This window comes from Aotus nancymaae, unplaced genomic scaffold (assembly GCF_030222135.1).
Source record: "Aotus nancymaae isolate 86718 unplaced genomic scaffold, 86718_ANA_hifiasm-v0.15.2.pri h1tg000059l, whole genome shotgun sequence".
Classification (NCBI taxonomy): Eukaryota; Metazoa; Chordata; class Mammalia; order Primates; family Aotidae; genus Aotus; species Aotus nancymaae.
Genome location: NW_026988473.1, coordinates 56,231,940 through 56,251,445, shown reverse-complemented (window position 1 = coordinate 56,251,445; position 19,506 = coordinate 56,231,940). Strand labels below are relative to the sequence as shown.

Sequence of the window (19,506 nt, the reverse complement as noted above, 5' to 3'; positions counted from 1 at the left end):
AACTGTAAAGCGCGGCTGCGGGACAAACGGGTATTATTAGCACTCGCCCCCGCCCCAGCAGCTCCCTCAGAGTCAGGAAACTCGCGCCTCTGCGGGCCGGACGCCCAGCGGGGAGCTCCGTGACTGGGTCTGCTCCGAGGCCCTCCGACCTCCTCCCCTCCCGCCAGGGGCGGAAGGGGGTTGCGGCCGCAGGAAAGGGGGTGGAGTCCAAAAAAGGGTCCGGCCCGCCCCCTCCCAAAAAAAGACCTAGCCGGTGGCGGCGTCTCCGGGGAGTCGTCTTCCTGCCCCGCCCCTCCGTCCCCTGGCTCCTTAAAGGCGCAGGCCTCCAGCCCGGCTCCCGCCGCCGCCAACTCCTGGGCGGCCTTGGGAGGTTCCCTTTAACCTGGGAGATAACTTTCAGTTTGCTATGCTGAACCTGTTGACGGAGTCCGGGTCAGACCCGCGAGCTCCTTCCTCTTATTTCAAATATGCATTGATTTAACCCAACTGGAACAGACCCTGGGACGTGGAAGGGGCTTTGTGGGGCCTTCCACACTAGATAAATATAATAATTAAGAGATCTACCCAGCCACCCAACAGTGCCTCCAGAACCCAATAACTCAGCCTACAATCTGTGCCATCTTCCTCATCAGTCACATTTTAGTGTAAGAAAAGATGAGCCTGGTGTGAGGGGAATCCTTGGTAGTGGGGGAGAGACCTGGACTAGGAGTGCGCACCTGAGTTCTCGACCTAGCTGGGCCACCCACTGGCAGGGTGTTCTCAGACACTTACCTATGCCTCTCTGGGGACAGTTGTAGGAGTGTGGAAACAAACACTTAGCCAAAGGGAAAGGGGTGTTGGGAGACCCAGAGATAGCTCAGGCCCAGCTCCCGAGGGTTGTGCGAAGATAGAGCAACCTCCAAGACAGAGCAACCCCCAAGATAGGCATATCCACCAATCCTAGGAGTAGAAAAAGGCGCCAGAGGCTCCTCACCCCGGAAGCCCCTAAGGGTTTCTAACTCTTCCAGCCACACCTCCAGGACACCGAAGCGCTGAATCAGTTCCAGGCTCTTGAGTATTCCACTCCAGGAACCCCCTAAACTACCCTCTCCAATTGGCTCTGTTCTTCCTCAGAGAGTCCCAAGCCCCAACGCTGCTCCTTCAATGTGCATCACGTTAGGCAGTGTGAATTTTTTTTCAACCCGCTGGCAATCCAGAGCCTTTCTTGGACTCCCAGTCCCAGCTTTCCAATTACAGAGCCGAGTACAGAGCCAGCCAGACGAGGACTGGGGTACCGGGAGACTGTTTGGAGACCAAGATAAATTAGCTGAGGACCTGGCTCTCACTTGGGGCAACAGGAGCCACAGGATCCCCGAAGACTATTAATGTGCAGACACTGGGCTCATGGGCTTTCTAGGCAATAGCTCCTCTATATTTCACAAGCCTGAGGGCAGGACTATTACCCTTTTTTATATACAGGAGGAAACAAAGGTTTAGAGCAGTGAAGCAACTGTTTCACTTTCACAAATTAAATAGCAGAGCTGGGGTTAAAATACAGGTTTAGTTGTTCTAACCTGAAGGAATCCAGAAGCTGTAGAATCTGTCTCCCACCCACCCACAAACTCACAACCAAAATAATTCCTCAGACGTGGATATGTTAGTCTAGAGCCCCAAGCCCCACCATGGAGCAGGAACTGACCAGGTAACAGAGCGTTGGGTGACTAATGGAAGCATGCTTAGGATGCTATCATTTGTGGGAGCTGGAGCCCAGCCTGGTTATCCAAGCTGAGGGCAGGTAGTCTGGGAGGACTGGACTCAGCCAAGGAGCCAGAGTTGCAGCACCAGGGCCAGGCTGAGGAGGAGACCCCCAATCCCATGAAGCAGGGCGCCAGCATTCACATTCATGGCTGCAGCATAGAACCTCGACACCTCCTCATTGGGGTTGCCCTGGGTGGAGTCAAACCACATCTGAATGCAGCGGCCGCTCCCTCGGCTGTAGTTGCTGACCTTGTATGAGTGACTCCAGAGACCCTCACAAAGGGCAGCTGGAGTGGGGAAGTAGAACTCAAAGGTGCGGCAGAGGGCCCCAGCTGGGCACTTGTTAACTCCTGCAGGGAGAGAGATGGTAGACACAGACATTCAGCCCCTGGGCTCCGAAGCTCATTTCTGGCCACCTCCAGAAATCACCCCACCCCAAATCCTTGAGGATTCTCCAAACCCCACCTCAGTCTGCTTTTTCCTAACCCCACCTCAATCGCCCTCACCTGAGGTCCAGTCCCATCCTCTGTGCCAGTTGCTCTTGCAGGTGTGGGAGGTGTGACAATCCTCCCACCAGCGCTGACAGTCCTCTTTGCATAAGGGCACATCCAGGAAGCGTTGTTTGCGCCAGCTCTGATTCACCTGGGTGGAAGGTGGGGAGGCAGGGCTCCTCTCAGCCAGGGATGCTGGCAGCCGTAGCCTTGAAGTGACTGAGGGGGATGGCAGTCTGCTGGGGTGCGGGGAGGAGACATCCTACCTGGCGGATCCAGGGCCCCAGGTTGGGTGAGCACTCATAGAGACAGGTGTCCTGGATGAAGTGGCGCTTACAGGCGGGCTCCATCTTGCCGCAGTGCTCCCAGTTAAAGTTGTACAGGCGGGAGGTGTCCTTGTGCAGCTCCTGGCTGGTGTCGGCCGTGCAGCAGGCATTCTTCCTCCAGGGACTGCACTGGGTGGGGAAGACACAGGACCGAGTCCCTCCCCACACCCTCCTTCTACCACCTCCTGTCTCTCCCCAATTTGGTTCTTACTCCTCTGCCCTAGGTAGGTTGTCCTGGGAATACGCACTGTGATGGTCCCTCTGTCCTAGGCCTCCAGGAACCCCATTCTTGGAGGAAACACAATTACAACTGTGTGATTGGGGGCTGTGGGAGCCCAGGGGAAATCTTGTCGTGGGAGTAATAGCTATCATTTATGCAGCACACAACACTTCATAAAAAGTCCTTTCACATACTCATTTAAAAATAATTATTGAGCACCTACTTTATGCCAGTCACAGTTATAGATGCTATGAATACAGAAGAGAACAAAACAGACAGAAATATGTGTTCATGGAACTTTCATTCTGGTCAGAGGAGACAGACAGTAAGAAACTAAAAAATATATATATGGTATGTCAGGATATGATAAATGATATGAGAAAAGGTAGAGCAGTGATGTAAACTATGGAATGATTGCTAACATTTTAAATGGGTTAGAAAACGCTTCATTGTAGGTGACATTTTGAGCCAAGGAAGAGAAGGAGTGAGCCATACAGTAATAGAGTTTGAATACATTCATTCTTCTTGGCAGGTAGTAAGATCTGTGTCCCAGTGGCTGGGCCAGTGCCAGACACATAGTAGGCCCATGAAAATATTTGCTGGAAAAAGTTATCAAAAGCCAGGCCATGCGTGGTGGCTCAAGGCGGTAATCCCAGCACTTTGGGAGGCCAAATCAGGATCACCTGAGGTCAGGAGTTCGAGACTAGCCTGACCAACATGGTGAAACCTTGTCTCCAGTAAAAATACAAAAATAATAGCCAGGCATGGTGGTGGGTGCTTATAATCCCAGCTACTTGGGAGCCTGAGGCAGGAGAATCACTTGAACCCAGGAGGCAGAGGTTGCAGTGAGCCGAGATTGTACCGTTGCACTCCAGCCTGGGCAACAGAGTGAGACTCCTTCTCAAAAAAAAAGGAAAAGTAAGCAAAGCCCCTACTTTTTAAATCTATCTCTGTCTAACATATAGTCACATCATATTTTCACAAGATTTTGATCTAGATTGGGTTTTCTAGGACTCCAAATACCATGAAATAGAAGCCTGTATATGTGTTTTGTGCTACTAGAGTTATTCACTATTTTAGAAAATTATGTCATCAACAACAACATTGCTTATATTATGGTATCTTACAGTGTTTAAGTCACCAATATAATACACCTGTATCAATCTTCATTTGTAGCTCCCCATTCATAATGATTTTATGACAAAAGCAAGTATGTGCTATTTCCTAATGCCTTCTAATGTAGTCATACCAGAGAACTGACAGGTTGAAATATATATTATTTTATTACAAGTTACTTTCTGTGTGTTTCTCCTTTATATTACAGAGCATTATGTTGATATTTACAAAAATTATGCATACAAATAGGTTCTTTTGAATTTGATTGCAGGATAGAAAAGAGAATCTAAAAAATATCTCTCATAAAAGGGAGATATTGAGTCTAATCAGGTTGCAATCCACTGGCATACATGTATATAGACTGGGTAAATATACAGCCTCTGTGCCTCAAATTACAGATGGAAGGGGCCTCCTCCTCTTCTCCCGTAGCACTCCATGGAACTGGCACGTAGCGAGGGTGGGAACAGTCATCGCCTCCCTATTCTCTCACCCACCAAAAGGAGGAGCCCAACCCAGTCCTACTCCTACCCCACCACAGGGGCTAGTCATGTCCAGCTCCTGTGTGGGCCCATGTGCTTCTGTGAGCCTCAGTTTCACTTACTTGTGTTATGTGGAGAATATCATCTACCTACACCAAAGAACCCCTGGGGATATGAAATTATGTACAAAAAACACGTGACAACTGACAGGTGCCCATCGAATGATGACTCAGTTTCATTGACAACATGGTATCCACCTCTGGGGAGGGCCCCCCTAAAATCACCTCAGCCACTCTTCCCCCTCCACTTTCATCTTCTCCCACTGCAAAAATTCAGGCTGTGGAGATGTCTGATCCCTCAAGTCCTCCCCCACCATCCTGACTTCCTCCTCCCTGTTAGAACCAGCCCCTCCTTAGTAGAGGCACACTCCAGCCATACTTGGTCATGCAGCTTGTCCTCAGGACCTGGCTTTGTCTTGTGGTGCTTGGCATCCATACAGACATTGAGGAGATCAGTCCTGTCCTGGGCACTGCATATGGTGGCTACCCAGGCCAGAAGCAGCAGAAGTGGCATCAATTTCCAGACCATGTCTTTCTGTCTTTGCAGAGGGACCTAGGATAGGGAGACCAAGTCCTGAGGGGAAAGGGCTCCAGGCTGGGAGCCCATTCACCTCCTGCCTCAGTCTCCCCATCCCTACAGTGATGAATGAGGTCAGACCCCGTTCCTTCAATGCTGGAGTCCTGAGGCTAGGGTAGAGAGGGTTGACCAGAGGGCTCCATCAACCCCAGGCTTTAAGGGCCCAGGAGAACTGGCGTTAGTGAGTGGGCCCTGGGTAAGTCTTCACAATTTGGAGGAGATGCTTTGCACCCTCACGTTTTCTCTAGACTTTGTCTATGACAAGTAATTAAATCGTTCAGGTCCATTCCCTGCTCCCCTGAACAGGGCCTGGGACACATAATGTCTTCTCCCTGTGTCCAGCAAGGGCTCTGTGGTTAGACGCTGGATCACCTGGGGTCTTATACCAGCTTAGATACCCGGTTAGCCCTGGGGAAGGCGGCAACCCAGCTCTGCCAAGTGCTCAGATCAGCGTGAGGATCAACTGACAGAACCCACAGGATGGTGTTTGGTTAAATGACACAGAAATGGAAAGAACAGTGTTTTTAAAATAATTTTGCTTCCTCAGACTTTTTCCTTCCCTGTTCTCTGAAAACCATTTTCCTTTCCAGCCTCCTTAGCTGTCTCTGGGCTAATGCAGCAGACCTCACCTTACCTCTCAAAAAACAAATGCCAACGAGAATGATATAGACTGGGAGTGGGGTAAGGTGGGGAGGGGTGAGGAATAAAAGACTACATATTGATTACAGTGTACACTGCTCTGGCGACAGGTGTGCTAAAATCTCAGAAATCACCACTAAAGAACTTATCTGTATAACCAAAAACCACCTGAAAAACAATAGAAGTTTAAAATTTTTTTTAAAACATTTTTTTTTTTTGAGATGCAGTCTCACTTTGTCACCCAGCCCGGACGGAGTGCAGTGGCATGATCTTGGCTCACTGCAACCTATGCCTCCCGGGTTCAAGTGAATCTCCTGCCTCAGCCTCCCGAGTAGCTGGGACTATGAGCGTGCACCCCTACATCCAGCTAATTTTTGTATTTTTAGTAGAGATGGGGTTTTATCATGTTGGCCAGGCTGGCCTCAAACCCCTGACCTCAGATGATCCACCTGCTTTGGCCTCCCAGAGTGCTGGGATTACAGGTGTGAGCCACCACACCCAGCCTAAAAAATTAAAAATAAATTTTTAAGAAATGTAAAGAGACCCTTAGACCTGAGAGACAACATAAAAGTTTCCCATGTTGGAGCAGCCAGACCAGCACTTGGTGTCCTGGAAGGCACTCAACAAAAGGAGCAGCCCCTATCTCCTCTGTTCATTGCTACCTTCGTTCCCCACCCCCAGCCATTACAGAGCTGTCCCTTTGGGCTCTGTCACTAAAGAGTGGATAATGGAAACTGCTTCGTCTCCCTCTCTGGTAAAGGTTCCTCCAAAACCTCACTGCCCTTGGTGCTATGTTTAGTGTCAAGTATTCCCTCTTCCAATTTCTTCCCCTTCAAGTTGCCTTCCCCACAAGAACCAGCATAATCTTTCTAAAGAAAGATGTGTCCCTCCCATCTGCACAAACCCGCCAAATCTCCCCACTGCCCTTGTCACCCTTCCCTCCTTCGGGCATCTTGCCTGAACCTCTGTTGCTGCTGGGAGCATACACAGCTGTGTCTGAGTTGTCCTCTCTCTTAAGTGGGCAGTAGATCCAGGCTGTCCCCACGGCCTCTGTCCTCAGCACAGGATAGACAATGTGCTCTGGTAAGCACAGAGTGAAATCTCCCCACTTAGCTATTCTGCTTCCTCTCTTCCTTCCCTTCCAGGCCCCACCCTCTTCAAGGCTCCCTGAGTCTGTCAATTTAGTCACTCTAGTTTGCATTAATCGCCTTACTTGTTAATTACTCATTCCAGCATCCACACTTTCAACAGTCATCAAAATCTAAAGAATTGCTCATCCCCAGGGAGTATCTGGATTTTGTAGGTACCCTAAGTGGTTCTTAGCATGAGACCAGCTCAATGGAGATAAGGTCTGGTGGAGAAGAACCCAGACTTTAGGATCAGGCCAATGGGACCCAATGAGAGCTCCATCTCTTGCACAACCTTGGGAAAAGTCACTGGACCTTACTGAGCTTCAGTTTGCTCACTAAAAAATTGTTCAGAATTGTATAGGGAAAAGCCTGGCACATACCGAGTAGGGACAGCTATCGGGTTAATTTGTAGACAGCCAGGTAGACACAGGTAGAAGTTGAGGTATAGGCCGGGTGCAGCGGCACATTCCTGTAATCCCAGCACTTTGGGAGGCTAAGGTGGGCAGATTGCTTGAGGCCAGGAGTTCGAGACCACCCTGGCCAACATGGTAAAACCCTGTCTCTACTAAAAATACAAAAATTAGTGGGGCATGGTGCCGAGAGCCTGTAATCCTTGGGAAGCTGAGGCACAAGAATAATTTGAATCCAGGAGGCGGAGGTTGCAGTGAGCTGAGATCACACCACTGCACTCCAGCCTGGGTGACAGAGCAAGACTCCATCTCAAAAAAAAAAAAAAAAGTTAAGGTATAGAAGTCAAGGGTCACAAAAATTAAAATTGTCTCAAATCTGTTAAACAACAATATATTACTGTCTGGCATTTCTGAAAACATAATTAAGCAATTTTTGATGGCTTTTTAAACGTAAAAGTATACATCACATACAATGTGCCATCCTCACCGTTTCTGACTGTACAGTTCAGCAGTGTTGAATATATTCATACTGTTTGCAACCAATCTTGGAAACATTTTTATTCTGCAAAACTGAGACTCTGTGTCCATTAAACAACTCCCCATTTTCCCTTTCCCTAGTCCCTGCCAACCACCATTCTACTTTCTGTCTCTAGGATTTGGACTACTGTACTGAAGAGGTTCCTTGTCTAAGTGGAATCATGCATATTTGTCTTTTTGTGACTTTTTTTTTTTTTTGAGATGGAGTCTCACTCTGTCGCCCAGGCTGGAGTGCAGTGGCATGATCTCGGCTCATGGCAACCTCCTCCTCCCTCGTTAAGCAATTCTCCTGCCTCAGCCTCCCAAGTAGCTGGGACTACAGGCACGTGCCACCACGCCCAGCCAAGTTTTTGTATTTTTAGTAGAGACAGGGTAGCCAGGATGGTCTCCATCTCCTGATCTTGTGATCGTCCCACCTTGGCCTCCCATAGTGCTGGGATTGCAGGCGTGAGCCACCACGCCTAGCCCTCATTGTAACTTTGACTTACATTTCCCTAATGATTAGTGATATTGAGCATGTTTTCCTATGCTTGTCAGCCATTTGTATATCTTCTTTGGAAAAATTTCTATTCAAGTCCTTTGCCCATATTTAAAATTGAGTTATTTGTTTTTTGTTGAGTCGTAGTATTCTTTTATGTATTCTGGATTCACCCCTTATCAAGTATATGATTTGCAAATATTTTCTCCAGTTCTGTGTGTTGCCTGTTGATTGTCCTTTGATGCACAGAAGTTTTTAATTTTGATGTAGTCCAATTATCTGTTTTTACTTTTGTTTCCTGTGCTACTGGTGTCATCTTCAAGAGCTCATTGCCTAATTCAATGTCATGAAGCTGTTTCTCTAGGTTTTCTTCAAAGATTTTCATCATTTTTGCTTTTATGTTTATTTAGGTCATGGATCCATTTTGAGTTGTTTTTTAATATCGTATAAAGATGTATTTATACAAATGAATTATACCTGGGTAAAGGTGTAAGATAAAGGTCCAACTTTTTTTTTTTGCATACGAATATCCAGTTGTGTCCCAGCACCATTTGTTGGAGACTATTCTTTTCCCTATGTTTTAACACCTTGCCAAAAACCTGGATTCCATTGATGTATATGTCTCTTTTTATGCCACTACCGTGCTGTCTTGATTATTGAGTTTTGTAGTAAGTTGTGAAAGTGAAAAGTGTGACTTCTACAATTCTTTTCTTTTTCCAAGATTGTTTTGGCTATTCTCGATCTCATTCATGTCCGTATGAATTTTAAATAAGGTTTTCAGTTTCTGCAAAAAAGCCAGCTGGGATTTTGACAGGTCTTTTTTTTTTCTTCTTTTCTTTTAAGGGGGTCTGCCCTGCAGACTCCGATTCAATGATAGTCTCAAACCTTTTTGGAATTGACAGGTCTTGAGATGAATTTGTAGATCAGTTTGGGGGAGTATTGCCATTTTAACAATATTAAGTGTTCTGATTGATGAACATGAGATTTACTTCTATGTATTTAGGTTTTCAATGTCTTTTTTTTTTTTTTTATAAAGATGGGGTTTCACCATGATGGCCAGGCTGGTCTTGAACTCCTGACCTCAGGTGATCCACCCACTTCAGCCTCCCAAAGTGCTAGGATTACAGGCCTGAGCCACCGCACCCGTCCCAATGTCTTTCAATAATACTTTATAGTTACAAAAAAAAGGAAAAAAATATTTTATAGTTACAAGTCTTTTACTTCTTTTGCTAAACCTATTCCTATATATTTTATTCTTTTTGATGCTATTATGAATGGAATCATATTCTTTCATTCCTGGAATAAATCCTGCTTGGTAATAATATATAGTTTTGACATGTTTGCCGGTATTTGATTAAGAAGATTTACATCTTAATTCATAAGAGATACTGATCTGTGTTTTCTTTTCTTGTGATATCTTTGCCCAGTTTTGTAGCAGAGTAATACTGGCTCATATGATACTTATAGAATGAGTTGAGAAATATTTCCTCCTTTTTTAAAATTTTTATTTATTTATTTATTTTTTAAAGACGGGGTTTCACCATGTTGGTCAGGCTGGTCTTGAACTCCTGACCTCAGGTGATCCGCCCGCCTTGGCCTCCAAAGTGCTTGGATTACAGGTGTGAGCCACTACACCCGGCCCTATATTTCCTCCTTTTATTTTTTTGGAAGAGTTTGTGAAGGATTGGTATAAATTATTCTTTAAACATTTGGTCCAGGTGTGGTGGTTCATGCCTGTCATCCCAGCACTTTGAGAGGCAGAGGTGGGAGGATCACTTGAGCTCAAGAGTTTGAGACCAGCCTGGGAAACAGTGAAATATTTTCTCTACTAAAAATAATTTTTAAAAAATTAGCCAGGCATGGTGGCATGCACCTGTAATCCCAGTTACTTGGGAGGCTAGGGTGAGAGGATTGCTTGAGCCCAGGAGGTTGAGGCTGCAGGAAGCTGTGATCATGCCATTGCACTCCAGCCTGGGTGACAGAGTGAGACCCTGTCTTGAAAATAAATTAATTAATTAATTAATAACAGTTTGTAGAAACCACCACTGAGGTCATCTGGGCCTGAAATTTTCTTTGTGAGAAACTTAAAAATTACTAATTCAACTTCTTTACTTGTTGCAGGTCTATTTGTATTCTTCTTATGTTATCTTTGGTAGTTTGTGTCTTTATAGACATTTGTTCACTTTTCTGTGTTATCTAATATGTTGCATACAATTCTTTATACTATTCCTTTATAATCCTTTTTATTTCCGTAAGGTCAGTACCGATGTTCCCTTTGTCATGCCTGATTTTATTGAGTTGGTTCTTCCCTCTTTTTTTCTTCATTAATCTAACTAAAGCTCATCATTTTTGTTGGTCTTTTTAAAGAACTAACTTTTGATTTTGTCAATTTTTGGTGTTTTTCTATCCTCTATTCTATTTATTTTTGCTCTAATCTTTATTATTTCCTTCTTTTTCCTAGTATATTTTGCTCATCTTTTTCTATTTTGTTTTGTTTTAAGACAGGGTCTCACTCTTTCACCCAGGCTGGAGTACAGCGGTGCCATCTCAGCTCACTGCAACCTCCGCCTCCCAGGCTCAAGCAATCCTCCTACCTCAGCCTCCCAGGTAGCTGGGACTACAGGCGTGCGCCACCATGCCTGGTAATTTTTGTATTTTTTGTAGAGATGGGATTTCACCATGCTGCCCAGGCTGGTCTTGAACTCCTGAGCACAAGTGATCCGCCTGCCTCAGTCTCCCAAAGTGCTGAGATTACAGGTGTGAGCCACCATGCCTGGCCCTTTCTCTCTTTTTTTTTTAAGTTGGGGTGTCACCATATTGGTCAGGCTGGTCTTGAACTCCTGACCTCAGGGGATCCGCCCATCTCAGCCTCCCAAAGTGCTGGGATTACAGGCATGAGCCACCGTGCCCGGCCTGTTTTGTTTTGTTTTAAGGTAGTAGGTTAGCTTATGGATTTAGGATCATTATTCTTTTTCATATTGCCATTTACAAATCTAAATTTCTCTCCAAGCACTGCTTTAGCTACCTCCCATAGGTTTTGGTATTTTCTGTTTTCATTACATTCATCTTAAAGCATTTTCTAATTTCCCTGTGATTTAACCTTTAACTCACAGGTTACTTAGGAGTGTATTTTTTTTTTTAACTTTTTTCTTCTGGACGACAGTGCTAAGCCAAGGAGTGTATTTAATTTATACATATTTGTGAATTTCCTAAATGTTCTTATCTTACTGATTTTTAACGTCATTCCATTGTGATCAGGGAAGATATTTTCTTCTATTTCAATTATTTTTAATTTATTAGTACCTTTTTTACGGCCCAAAATATGTTTCATGTGTACTTGAGAAGAACATATATTCTGCTGTTGCTTGGTTGGGGTGTTCTGTAGATATCTGATAGGTCTACTTGGTTTATTGTGTTCAAGTTCTCTGTTTCCTTATTGATCTTCTGCCTATTCTATATATTGCTGGTAGTGGGATATGGAAATTTCCAACTGTTATTGTCAAATAATGTATTTCTCTCTTCAATTCTGTTATTTTTTGCTTCATTTGTTTTGGGACTCTGTTGGTAGTTGCATTTATGTTTTTTTTTTTTTTTTTTTTTGCCATGTCTTCTTGGTGGATTGATCCTTTTATCATTTTTAAATGTCTTCCTTTGTCTCTTAACAATTTTTGTCTTAAATTCCTTTGTCAGTATCATTACATTACCTATACAGGAACTGGTACAAATTACACCTGTTTAGTAGAGACAAGGTCTCACTATGTTGCCCGGGCTGGTCTCAAACTCTTGAGCTCAAGCAATCCTCCTGCCTCAGCTCTCTAAAGTAAAATAATTTGTATTCTTAACAAAGTACTGGCTGGGCGCGGTGGCTCACGCCTGTAATCCCAGCACTTTGGGAGGCCGAAGCTGGTGGATCACGAGGTCAAGAGATCGAGACCATCCTGGTCAACATGGTGAAACCCCGTCTCTACTAAAAATACAAAAAATTAGCTGGGCATGGTGGCGCTTGCCTGTAATCCCAGCTACTCAAGAGGCTGAGGCAGGAGAATTGCCTGAACCCAGGAGGCGGAGGTTGCGGTGAGCCGAGATTGCGCCATTGCACTCCAGCTTGGGTAACAAGAGCGAAACTCCGTCTCAAAACAAACAAACAAACAAAAACAAAGTACTGTAGCTTTACTTGTTATTACTAGTTTTTCTTTCTTTCTTCCTTTTTTTTGAGATGGAGTTTCACTCCTGTTGCCTAGGCTTGAGTGCAGTAGTGCAATCTCAGCTCACTGCAACCTCTACCTCCTAGGTTCAAGCAGTTCTCCTGCCTCAGCCTCCCAAGTAGCTAGGATCTTTCAACCTTTATACTAGAGATATAAAATTGATTTACCCACTGCAATTATAGTATTTAAATATTTTGAATTTGACAACATACTTACTTTTTTTTTTTTGAGACAGAGTCTTGCTCTGTTGACTAGGTTGGAGTGGAGTGCAGTGGCGTGATCTTGGCTCACTGCAACCTCTGCCTCCAGGGTTCAAGTGAGTCTCCTTCCTCAGCCTTCCAAATAGCTGGGATTACAGGCCTGTGCCTAGCTAATTTTTGTATTTTTAGTAGAGGCAGGTTTCAATATGTTGGCCAGGCTAGTCTCACACTCATGACCTCAGGTGATCCACCCACCTTGGCCTCCTAAACTGTTGGAATTACAGGTGTGAGCCACCACGCCAGGCCTGACAACATAATTACTTTTACCAGTGAGTTTTATACTTTCATATGTTTTCATGTGACTAATTAACATCCTCTTTTTTTGCCTTAAATAACTTCCTTTAGCATTTCTTATGAGACAGATCTAATGGTGATACATTCATCTTTTATTAGTCCAAGGAAGTCTTTATCATCCTCCCTTTTTGGAAGACAGGGTTACTTGGTATTGTATTCTTGGTTAAAATTTATTTTTCCGATAAGGATTTTGAATATATTATTCTATTTCTTTCTGGTTTGCAAGGTTTCTGCTGAAAACCCTGCTGATAATCTCATGGGTTTCCTTGCATGTAATATTTCACTTTTCCCTTGCTGCTTTCAAAACTCTCTCTGTCTTTAACTTTTGACAGTTTGATTATGGTGTGTCTCGGTGTGGGTCTCTTTGGATTAATCTCATTTGAGGTCCTTTGGGCTTCCTAGATCTAGATTTCTATGTCTTTCCCCAGGTTTTGGGAGTTTTCTGCCATTATTTCTTTGAATATGTTTTCTAGCCCTTTCTCTTTGTTTTATCCTTTTTATGTACTGATAATGTGTATGTGGTTATGTGTAATGGCATTCCATAAGTCTCTTAAATTATCCTCAGTCTTTTTTATTATTTTTTCCTTTTTGGTCCTCAGATTTTGTAATTTCCAGTAACTTGTCTTCAAATATACTATTTTTTTCCTACTTGATCTAGTTTACTATTCATTTCAGTTATAGTATTCTTCAGCTCTACTATTTCTATTCAGTACTTTTTAAATACTTCCTTTCTCTTTATTAAAATTGTCAGTTTGTTCTTACATTGCTCACTCTATCCCAGTAAGCATCTCCATGACCATTATTTTGAATTCTCTGTCAGGTAAATCACATATCTACACTTCACTCAGGTCAGTTTCTGGATATTTATCTTGTTCTTTTGTTTAGAACATATTCCTCTATTTCTTTATTTTCCTTGACTCTCTGTGTTGGTTTCTGCACATTAGATAAAATAACTATCTATATTAGTGCATTTTCATACTGCTGTAAAGAACTTCCCAAGACTGGGTAACTAATAAAGGAAAGAGGTTTAATTGACTCAAAGTTCAGCATGGCTAGGGAGGCCTTAGGAAACTGACAATCATGGCTGAAGACGAAGGGGAAGCAAGGCACCTTCTTTACAAGGCAGCAGGAAGGAGGAGTGCCGAGCAAAGGGGGAGGAGCCCCTTATAAAACCATCAGATCTCCTCAGAACTCACTCACTATCACAAGAACAGTATGGAGGAAGCTGCCCCCATGATTCAGTTACCTCACGTCGTCTCTCCCTTCACTCATGGGAATTATGGGGATTATACTTCAAGATTAGATTTGGCTGGGGACACAAAGCCTGACCGTATCACTATCTCTCTCACTTTTGTCCAGCTGGCCTCGTGTAGGAGAAAGCTCTCACCTATCTGTCTGACCAGAGATTTTAAGGTGCCACTCAAGTTTTTATGTTTGTCCAGACCTCAATTCTGTTTTTGGCGCCCCCCTGGAGTTCCTGTCATATCATTTCAGTATTCTGAGACCAGTAAGGCAGAAGTCAGATTTTGTAGGTATAGCTGGAAAGTTTGGAGTGTTGGGTATGTATTTCAGCTACTTCTATTTTTATAGTAAAGCTGGACACAGGTGTTTATCTCTCATTCTCTCTGCACTAAGCTGAGAAGAAGATCTGTATCTTTGGCAAACGCCTATACTAACATTCAGGTTGCACCTTCTGATCCTGGGGAAATAGCTGTTGGAAGCCTGACTATTATATATTCACTTCTTTGTTTTCTGTGGTCTCAGCCCACCCAGGAATACAAAGCTCCGACAACCTCAAGAGCTAGGTCATTAAGGAGACAGTCCCCAGGGTGGGAGCCATAGAAGTTGTGGCACTCAGTGCATGGCCAAGCTCCTTCCTGGAAGAATGAGTAGACCTGGATTTATTTATGGGGTGGGCCAGGGGAAAGTTTCATGAAGTTCCCTTGCTAAGCTGTAATAAGGCTATTGTTTGTTTGCCCCCATGATCTCCCTGGTGCAAATTTGTTAGCTGTTAGGTCATCAAGTAGCCACTGGAAGTGTACTGTAAGCCCCATCTGGAGAGAAAATAGGAACTAAATGTTCCCTCTCCTTTTCTGAATTGCTCCGAGGGAGCATAGCCCTGGAACTGTTTGTGCACCAATTTAAAACTACTTCTTTGTTCTGTGATCTAGAAAGACTCATATATGGCCGGGTGCAGTGGCTCACATCTATAATCCCAGCACTTTGGGATCCCAAGGCAGGCGGATCATTTGAGATCAGGAGTTTGAGACCAGCCTGACCAACCTGGTGAAACCCCGTCTCTACTAAAAATACAAAAAAATTAGCCAGGCATGGTGGTGCATGCCTATAATCCCAGCTATGTGGGAGGCTAAGGCAAGAGAATCATTTGAACCCAGGAGGCGGAGGTTGCTATGAGCTGAGATGGTGCCACTGCACTCCACCATGGGGGACAGAGCAAGACTCCATCTCAAGAAAAAAACAAAAACAAAAACAAAAGAAAGACTCACATATGCCCAGTCCCTTCGGCTCCCAGACTTAAGATGTTTAGGACAGAGATCTTTGGGAGGTAACTGAAAAGTTGGGGCACTTGATGCATGCCAAAAACCCCTTCCAAAGAAAAACAGGAGAGAGAGAGAGAGAGATGAGGTCTTGCTATGTGTCCCAGGGTGCTCTTGAACTCCAGGCCTCAAGTGAACCTCCTGCCTCAGCCTCACTATGAACCACTGTGCCTGGATTTTTTTTTTTTTTTTTTTTAGATGGAGTCTCCCTTTGTTGCACAGGCTGGAGTGCAGTGGCATGATCCCGGCTCACCACAACCTCTGCTTCCCGGGTTCAAGCAATTCTCCTGCCTCAGCCTCCCAAGTAGTTGGGATTACAGGCATCTGCCACCATGCCTGGCTAGTTTTTGTATTTTTAGTAGAGGCAGGGTTTCATCATGTTGGCTAGGCCGGTCTCAAACTCCTGACCTCAAGTGAGCTTCCCGCCTTGACCTCCCAAAGTGCTGGGATTACAGGCATGAGCCACCGCACTTGGCTAAAAAAGTTGATTTTGACCATTTTTGCCAGTGTTTTTCTTGCTTTTTTTGAGGAATGAATTCTCAGACGTCCTTATTCTGCCCTTCTAGAAGTGCTTCTTCAGATGACTTCTATTTTAAGAAATAGAAAGCTTTAAACAATATTGGCTGCTCATAAAAAATCGTCTTTCAGTGTAAAATTTGAGTATAAATCTACTCTTAACATGAAGAAACAAAAGTTATTTTTTATTTCCTGTGTGTTTTCCCCTGACAGCAGACTTTAGGTCCTCGCCCAAACTGAATGTGAATTTCACTTCTCAAAAAGCATGTTATTTTTCTTTCTTTCTTTTTTTTTTTTTTTCTGTTGTGCTGACTTATGTCACTGTCTTGGGTCATGATCTAACATAAAACAATAGGATTCTTCCCCTATAAAGAAGTTAAAATTCCTAATGACAAGGTTGTTGTAAAATATAGTTTTCTTACACAGCCAAGACGAAGGCCTTTCCCCAAGAACACTTTTTTCTGTTGTCCTCCAAGATCAGGTCCTAATTCAATATAACATAACTATCAAGCCATTTTTTTTTTTACAGCAAAATCATCTTACACTTCCCAGACAGCTACTGGATTACACCAAAAATTCTCTCCCACACAGCATAGCACTCATAAGTAAAGAAGGATACAAGGAGGGATACTAAAAATAATTAGGTATAATTGGCATGCTCCATATTTTTAAAATCAGTGTATCAGTATTATAAGAGCTGCCTTGTCCATCATGTCCACAAATGGAAAAAGTTGTCAGAACAAAAAGAGGGGCTCATTCCCTCTAGATGATATTTTTTTTGAAATGGGGTCTCACTGTCACCCAGGCTAGAGTATAGTGGCACAAACACTACTTACTGCAGGCTTGACCTCTTGGGCTCAAGCGATCCTCCAGCCTTAGCCTCCCCAAATAGATGGGACTACAGGTGTGCACCACCATACACAGCTAATTACTTATTTTTTGTAGAGACGAGGTCTTACTATGTCATCCAGGCAGTACAGGTGTGAACCACCGCACCTGGCCAAGATCATTTTTATGTAAGGTAGTGTTGTGTCTATGATTGTGGACCTTCCTGGATGGATACAAGTATACTCATATTCATGTGCAAGGCCTTACATGAAGACTGTCAAACTCATGCCCATGTTGATTTTATTCCATAGTTTAACCTTGTATTATTGGTAGCAATTGGAGTACACATGTTATAAAATAGACTGTAAGGCCCTCAAGATTTGTAAATACATTCATTATCTGTTTCACCTGCAGAGCTCAGCCAACTAAGACAAATAGAGTTCTCAAACATAAGTTAGGCTGGGCACTGTGGCCCGTGCCTATAATCTCAACACTTTGGGAGCCCAAGGTGGGTGAATCACTTGAAGGCAGGAGTTTGAGACCAGCCTGGCCAACATGGTGAAACCCCATCTCTACCAAAAACACAAAAAAATTAGCCAGGTGTGGTGGCACATGTGTGTGGTCCCAGCTACTCAGGAGGCTGAGGCATGAGAATTGCTTGAACCTGGGAGGTGGAGGTTACAGTGAGCTGAGATCATGCCACTGCACTCCAGGCTGGGTGTCAGAGCAAGACTCTGTCTAAAAATTAAGGAAAAATGTTAGTTAAATCGGTTGAAAAGACGAACCTCCCTGTCTCCTGCTCCCTCCCCAGGTTCTAATAATAGGTTCTCCTCAATGTAGCCATGATCTGAGACCTCATGAAATCTAGCAGTCCCCGGTAGGTTTATGCTGTTATGTAGTACGCCCCAGAGAATATTCTTCTTTCATTCTGATATTGAAAATGAATAGATTGGCCAGGCCATTTGATACTCTCAACAACTGTTTGCTATTTTTTTTTTTTTTTTTTTTTGAGACAGGGTCTCACTCTGACGTCCTGGGCTGGAGTGTAGTGGTATGATCACCGCACACTACAGCCTCGGCCTCCCTGGGCTCGAGCCATCCTCCCACCTCAGCCTCCTAAGTAGCTGAGACTACAGGCACGTGTCACCACATTCAGCTCAACAACTTGTTTCTATTCTCCCCTCTTGTTTTTCTAAAGATACCTACTATACTTTGCTGACAGGAAATAAATCCATGTATCTGACATCATCATCATAAACTAACACTTGGTTAAGCCAACCTATCAGAGTCCTGAGACTAGGGATTTCTAGCAAAATTTCAGCCCCAAGGCAGAATACTTCTCTGGAGGAAGATGTTAGCCCAAGAACATGTAACTAGACAAGGAAGGAGTAAAGTTAATTAAAGATACATGATTGTGGTTATTGTCTTGGTATTTTTGGTAATGTACTTCATGTTCCTTTTTTTTTTTTTTTTTTTTTTGCTAGTCATATGATATAGCCTTTTTCTTTTCCCTGGCTCTGGTCTCCAACACTCAGTTTAGCAAACCTTACCTGTGCCAACTGGAATAAAAACTCTTTTTTTAAAAAAAGTCCTTGGTCAATGGGCCACCTCCTAAATGACTCTCATGTTATCCACACCAAGGATAGACTCACTCCTTGACTGACAAATCCCAGCATGTTTTTTGTTTTGTTTTGTTTTGTTTTGTTTTGTTTTTGGAGACAGGGTGTCACTCTGTCAACCCAGGCTGGACTGCAGTGGTACAATTGCTTACTGCAGGCTCAAACTCCTTGGGCTGAGGAAATCCTCCTACCTCAGCCTCCCAAGTAGCTGGGACTACAGGCACATGCCATCATACCCAGCTAATTTTTTTTTTTTTCTAGAGACTGCATTTCACCATGTTGCCCACGCAGGTCTCAAACTCTTAAGCTCAAGCCATCCACCCTCTTTGGCCTCCCAAAGTGCTGAGGTTACAGGCATGAGCTACCACACTCAGCCTCCAACCAATCTTTTAAAGTTCATGATGGGAATGGAGTTTGTCTCTGATGATAGATTTTTATGGAGCCACAAGCCAAATTTGTTAGAATACTTTCCCTCATGGGCACACCCCACAGAAACTCAGAATCATCCCCCAAGTAATTTTCATCCCCCTTCATGTCCATTTACAATTAATCCTTGTTCTCACTTCCCGTCCCAGGCAACTACTAATCTATTTTCTGCCTCTATAAATTTGCCTTTCCTGTACATTTCATGTAAGTGAAATCGTGCCACGTGAAGCCTCTTACGTTGGGCCTCTTTCACGTAGCGTAATGTTTTTGAGGCTCATCCATGACATAGCATGTGTCGTTATGTTTCATTGCTGCACAGTCTTCTATTGTAAGGATTCACCACATTTTGTCTATCCATTCACCAGTTGCTAAAAATTTAGGTTATTGCCAGCTTGGGGCTATTATGTATAATGATACATAGTATTATGGATATTCATATTTAAGTTTGTTATGTTTGTTTTCATTTCTCCTGAGTAGATACCTAGGAGTGGAATTTTAGGTTGTATGGCAGTTTTACATTTAACTTTTTGAGAAACTGCCACACTGTTTTCCAAAGGGCTGTACCATTTTACACCACAGCAGCACTGTGAGAGGGTCCCCA

At 43.8% G+C, this 19,506-nt stretch overlaps 1 protein-coding gene across 2 annotated transcripts; it reads right to left on the bottom strand.

Annotated features, from left to right (window-relative positions):
* Positions 1 to 1,386: 1,386 nt before the first annotated feature.
* On the bottom strand, positions 1,387 to 6,749 carry FOLR2 (folate receptor beta). Of its 2 annotated transcripts, none has more exons than XM_012456899.2 (5): positions 6,602 to 6,749; positions 4,808 to 4,981; positions 2,495 to 2,683; positions 2,244 to 2,379; positions 1,387 to 2,087 (listed from the first exon to the last, which is right to left on the bottom strand). In XM_012456899.2, exons 1-5 carry the CDS (start codon positions 6,626 to 6,628, stop codon positions 1,795 to 1,797), a joined length of 819 nt encoding a protein of 272 aa, XP_012312322.2. In that variant the 5' UTR covers positions 6,629 to 6,749; the 3' UTR covers positions 1,387 to 1,794. The 2 variants fall into 2 exon arrangements, with proteins under 2 accessions (XP_012312322.2, XP_012312323.2); XM_012456900.3 differs by having other exon boundaries at positions 6,608 to 6,749.
* Between the last annotated feature and the right edge of the window lie 12,757 nt (positions 6,750 to 19,506).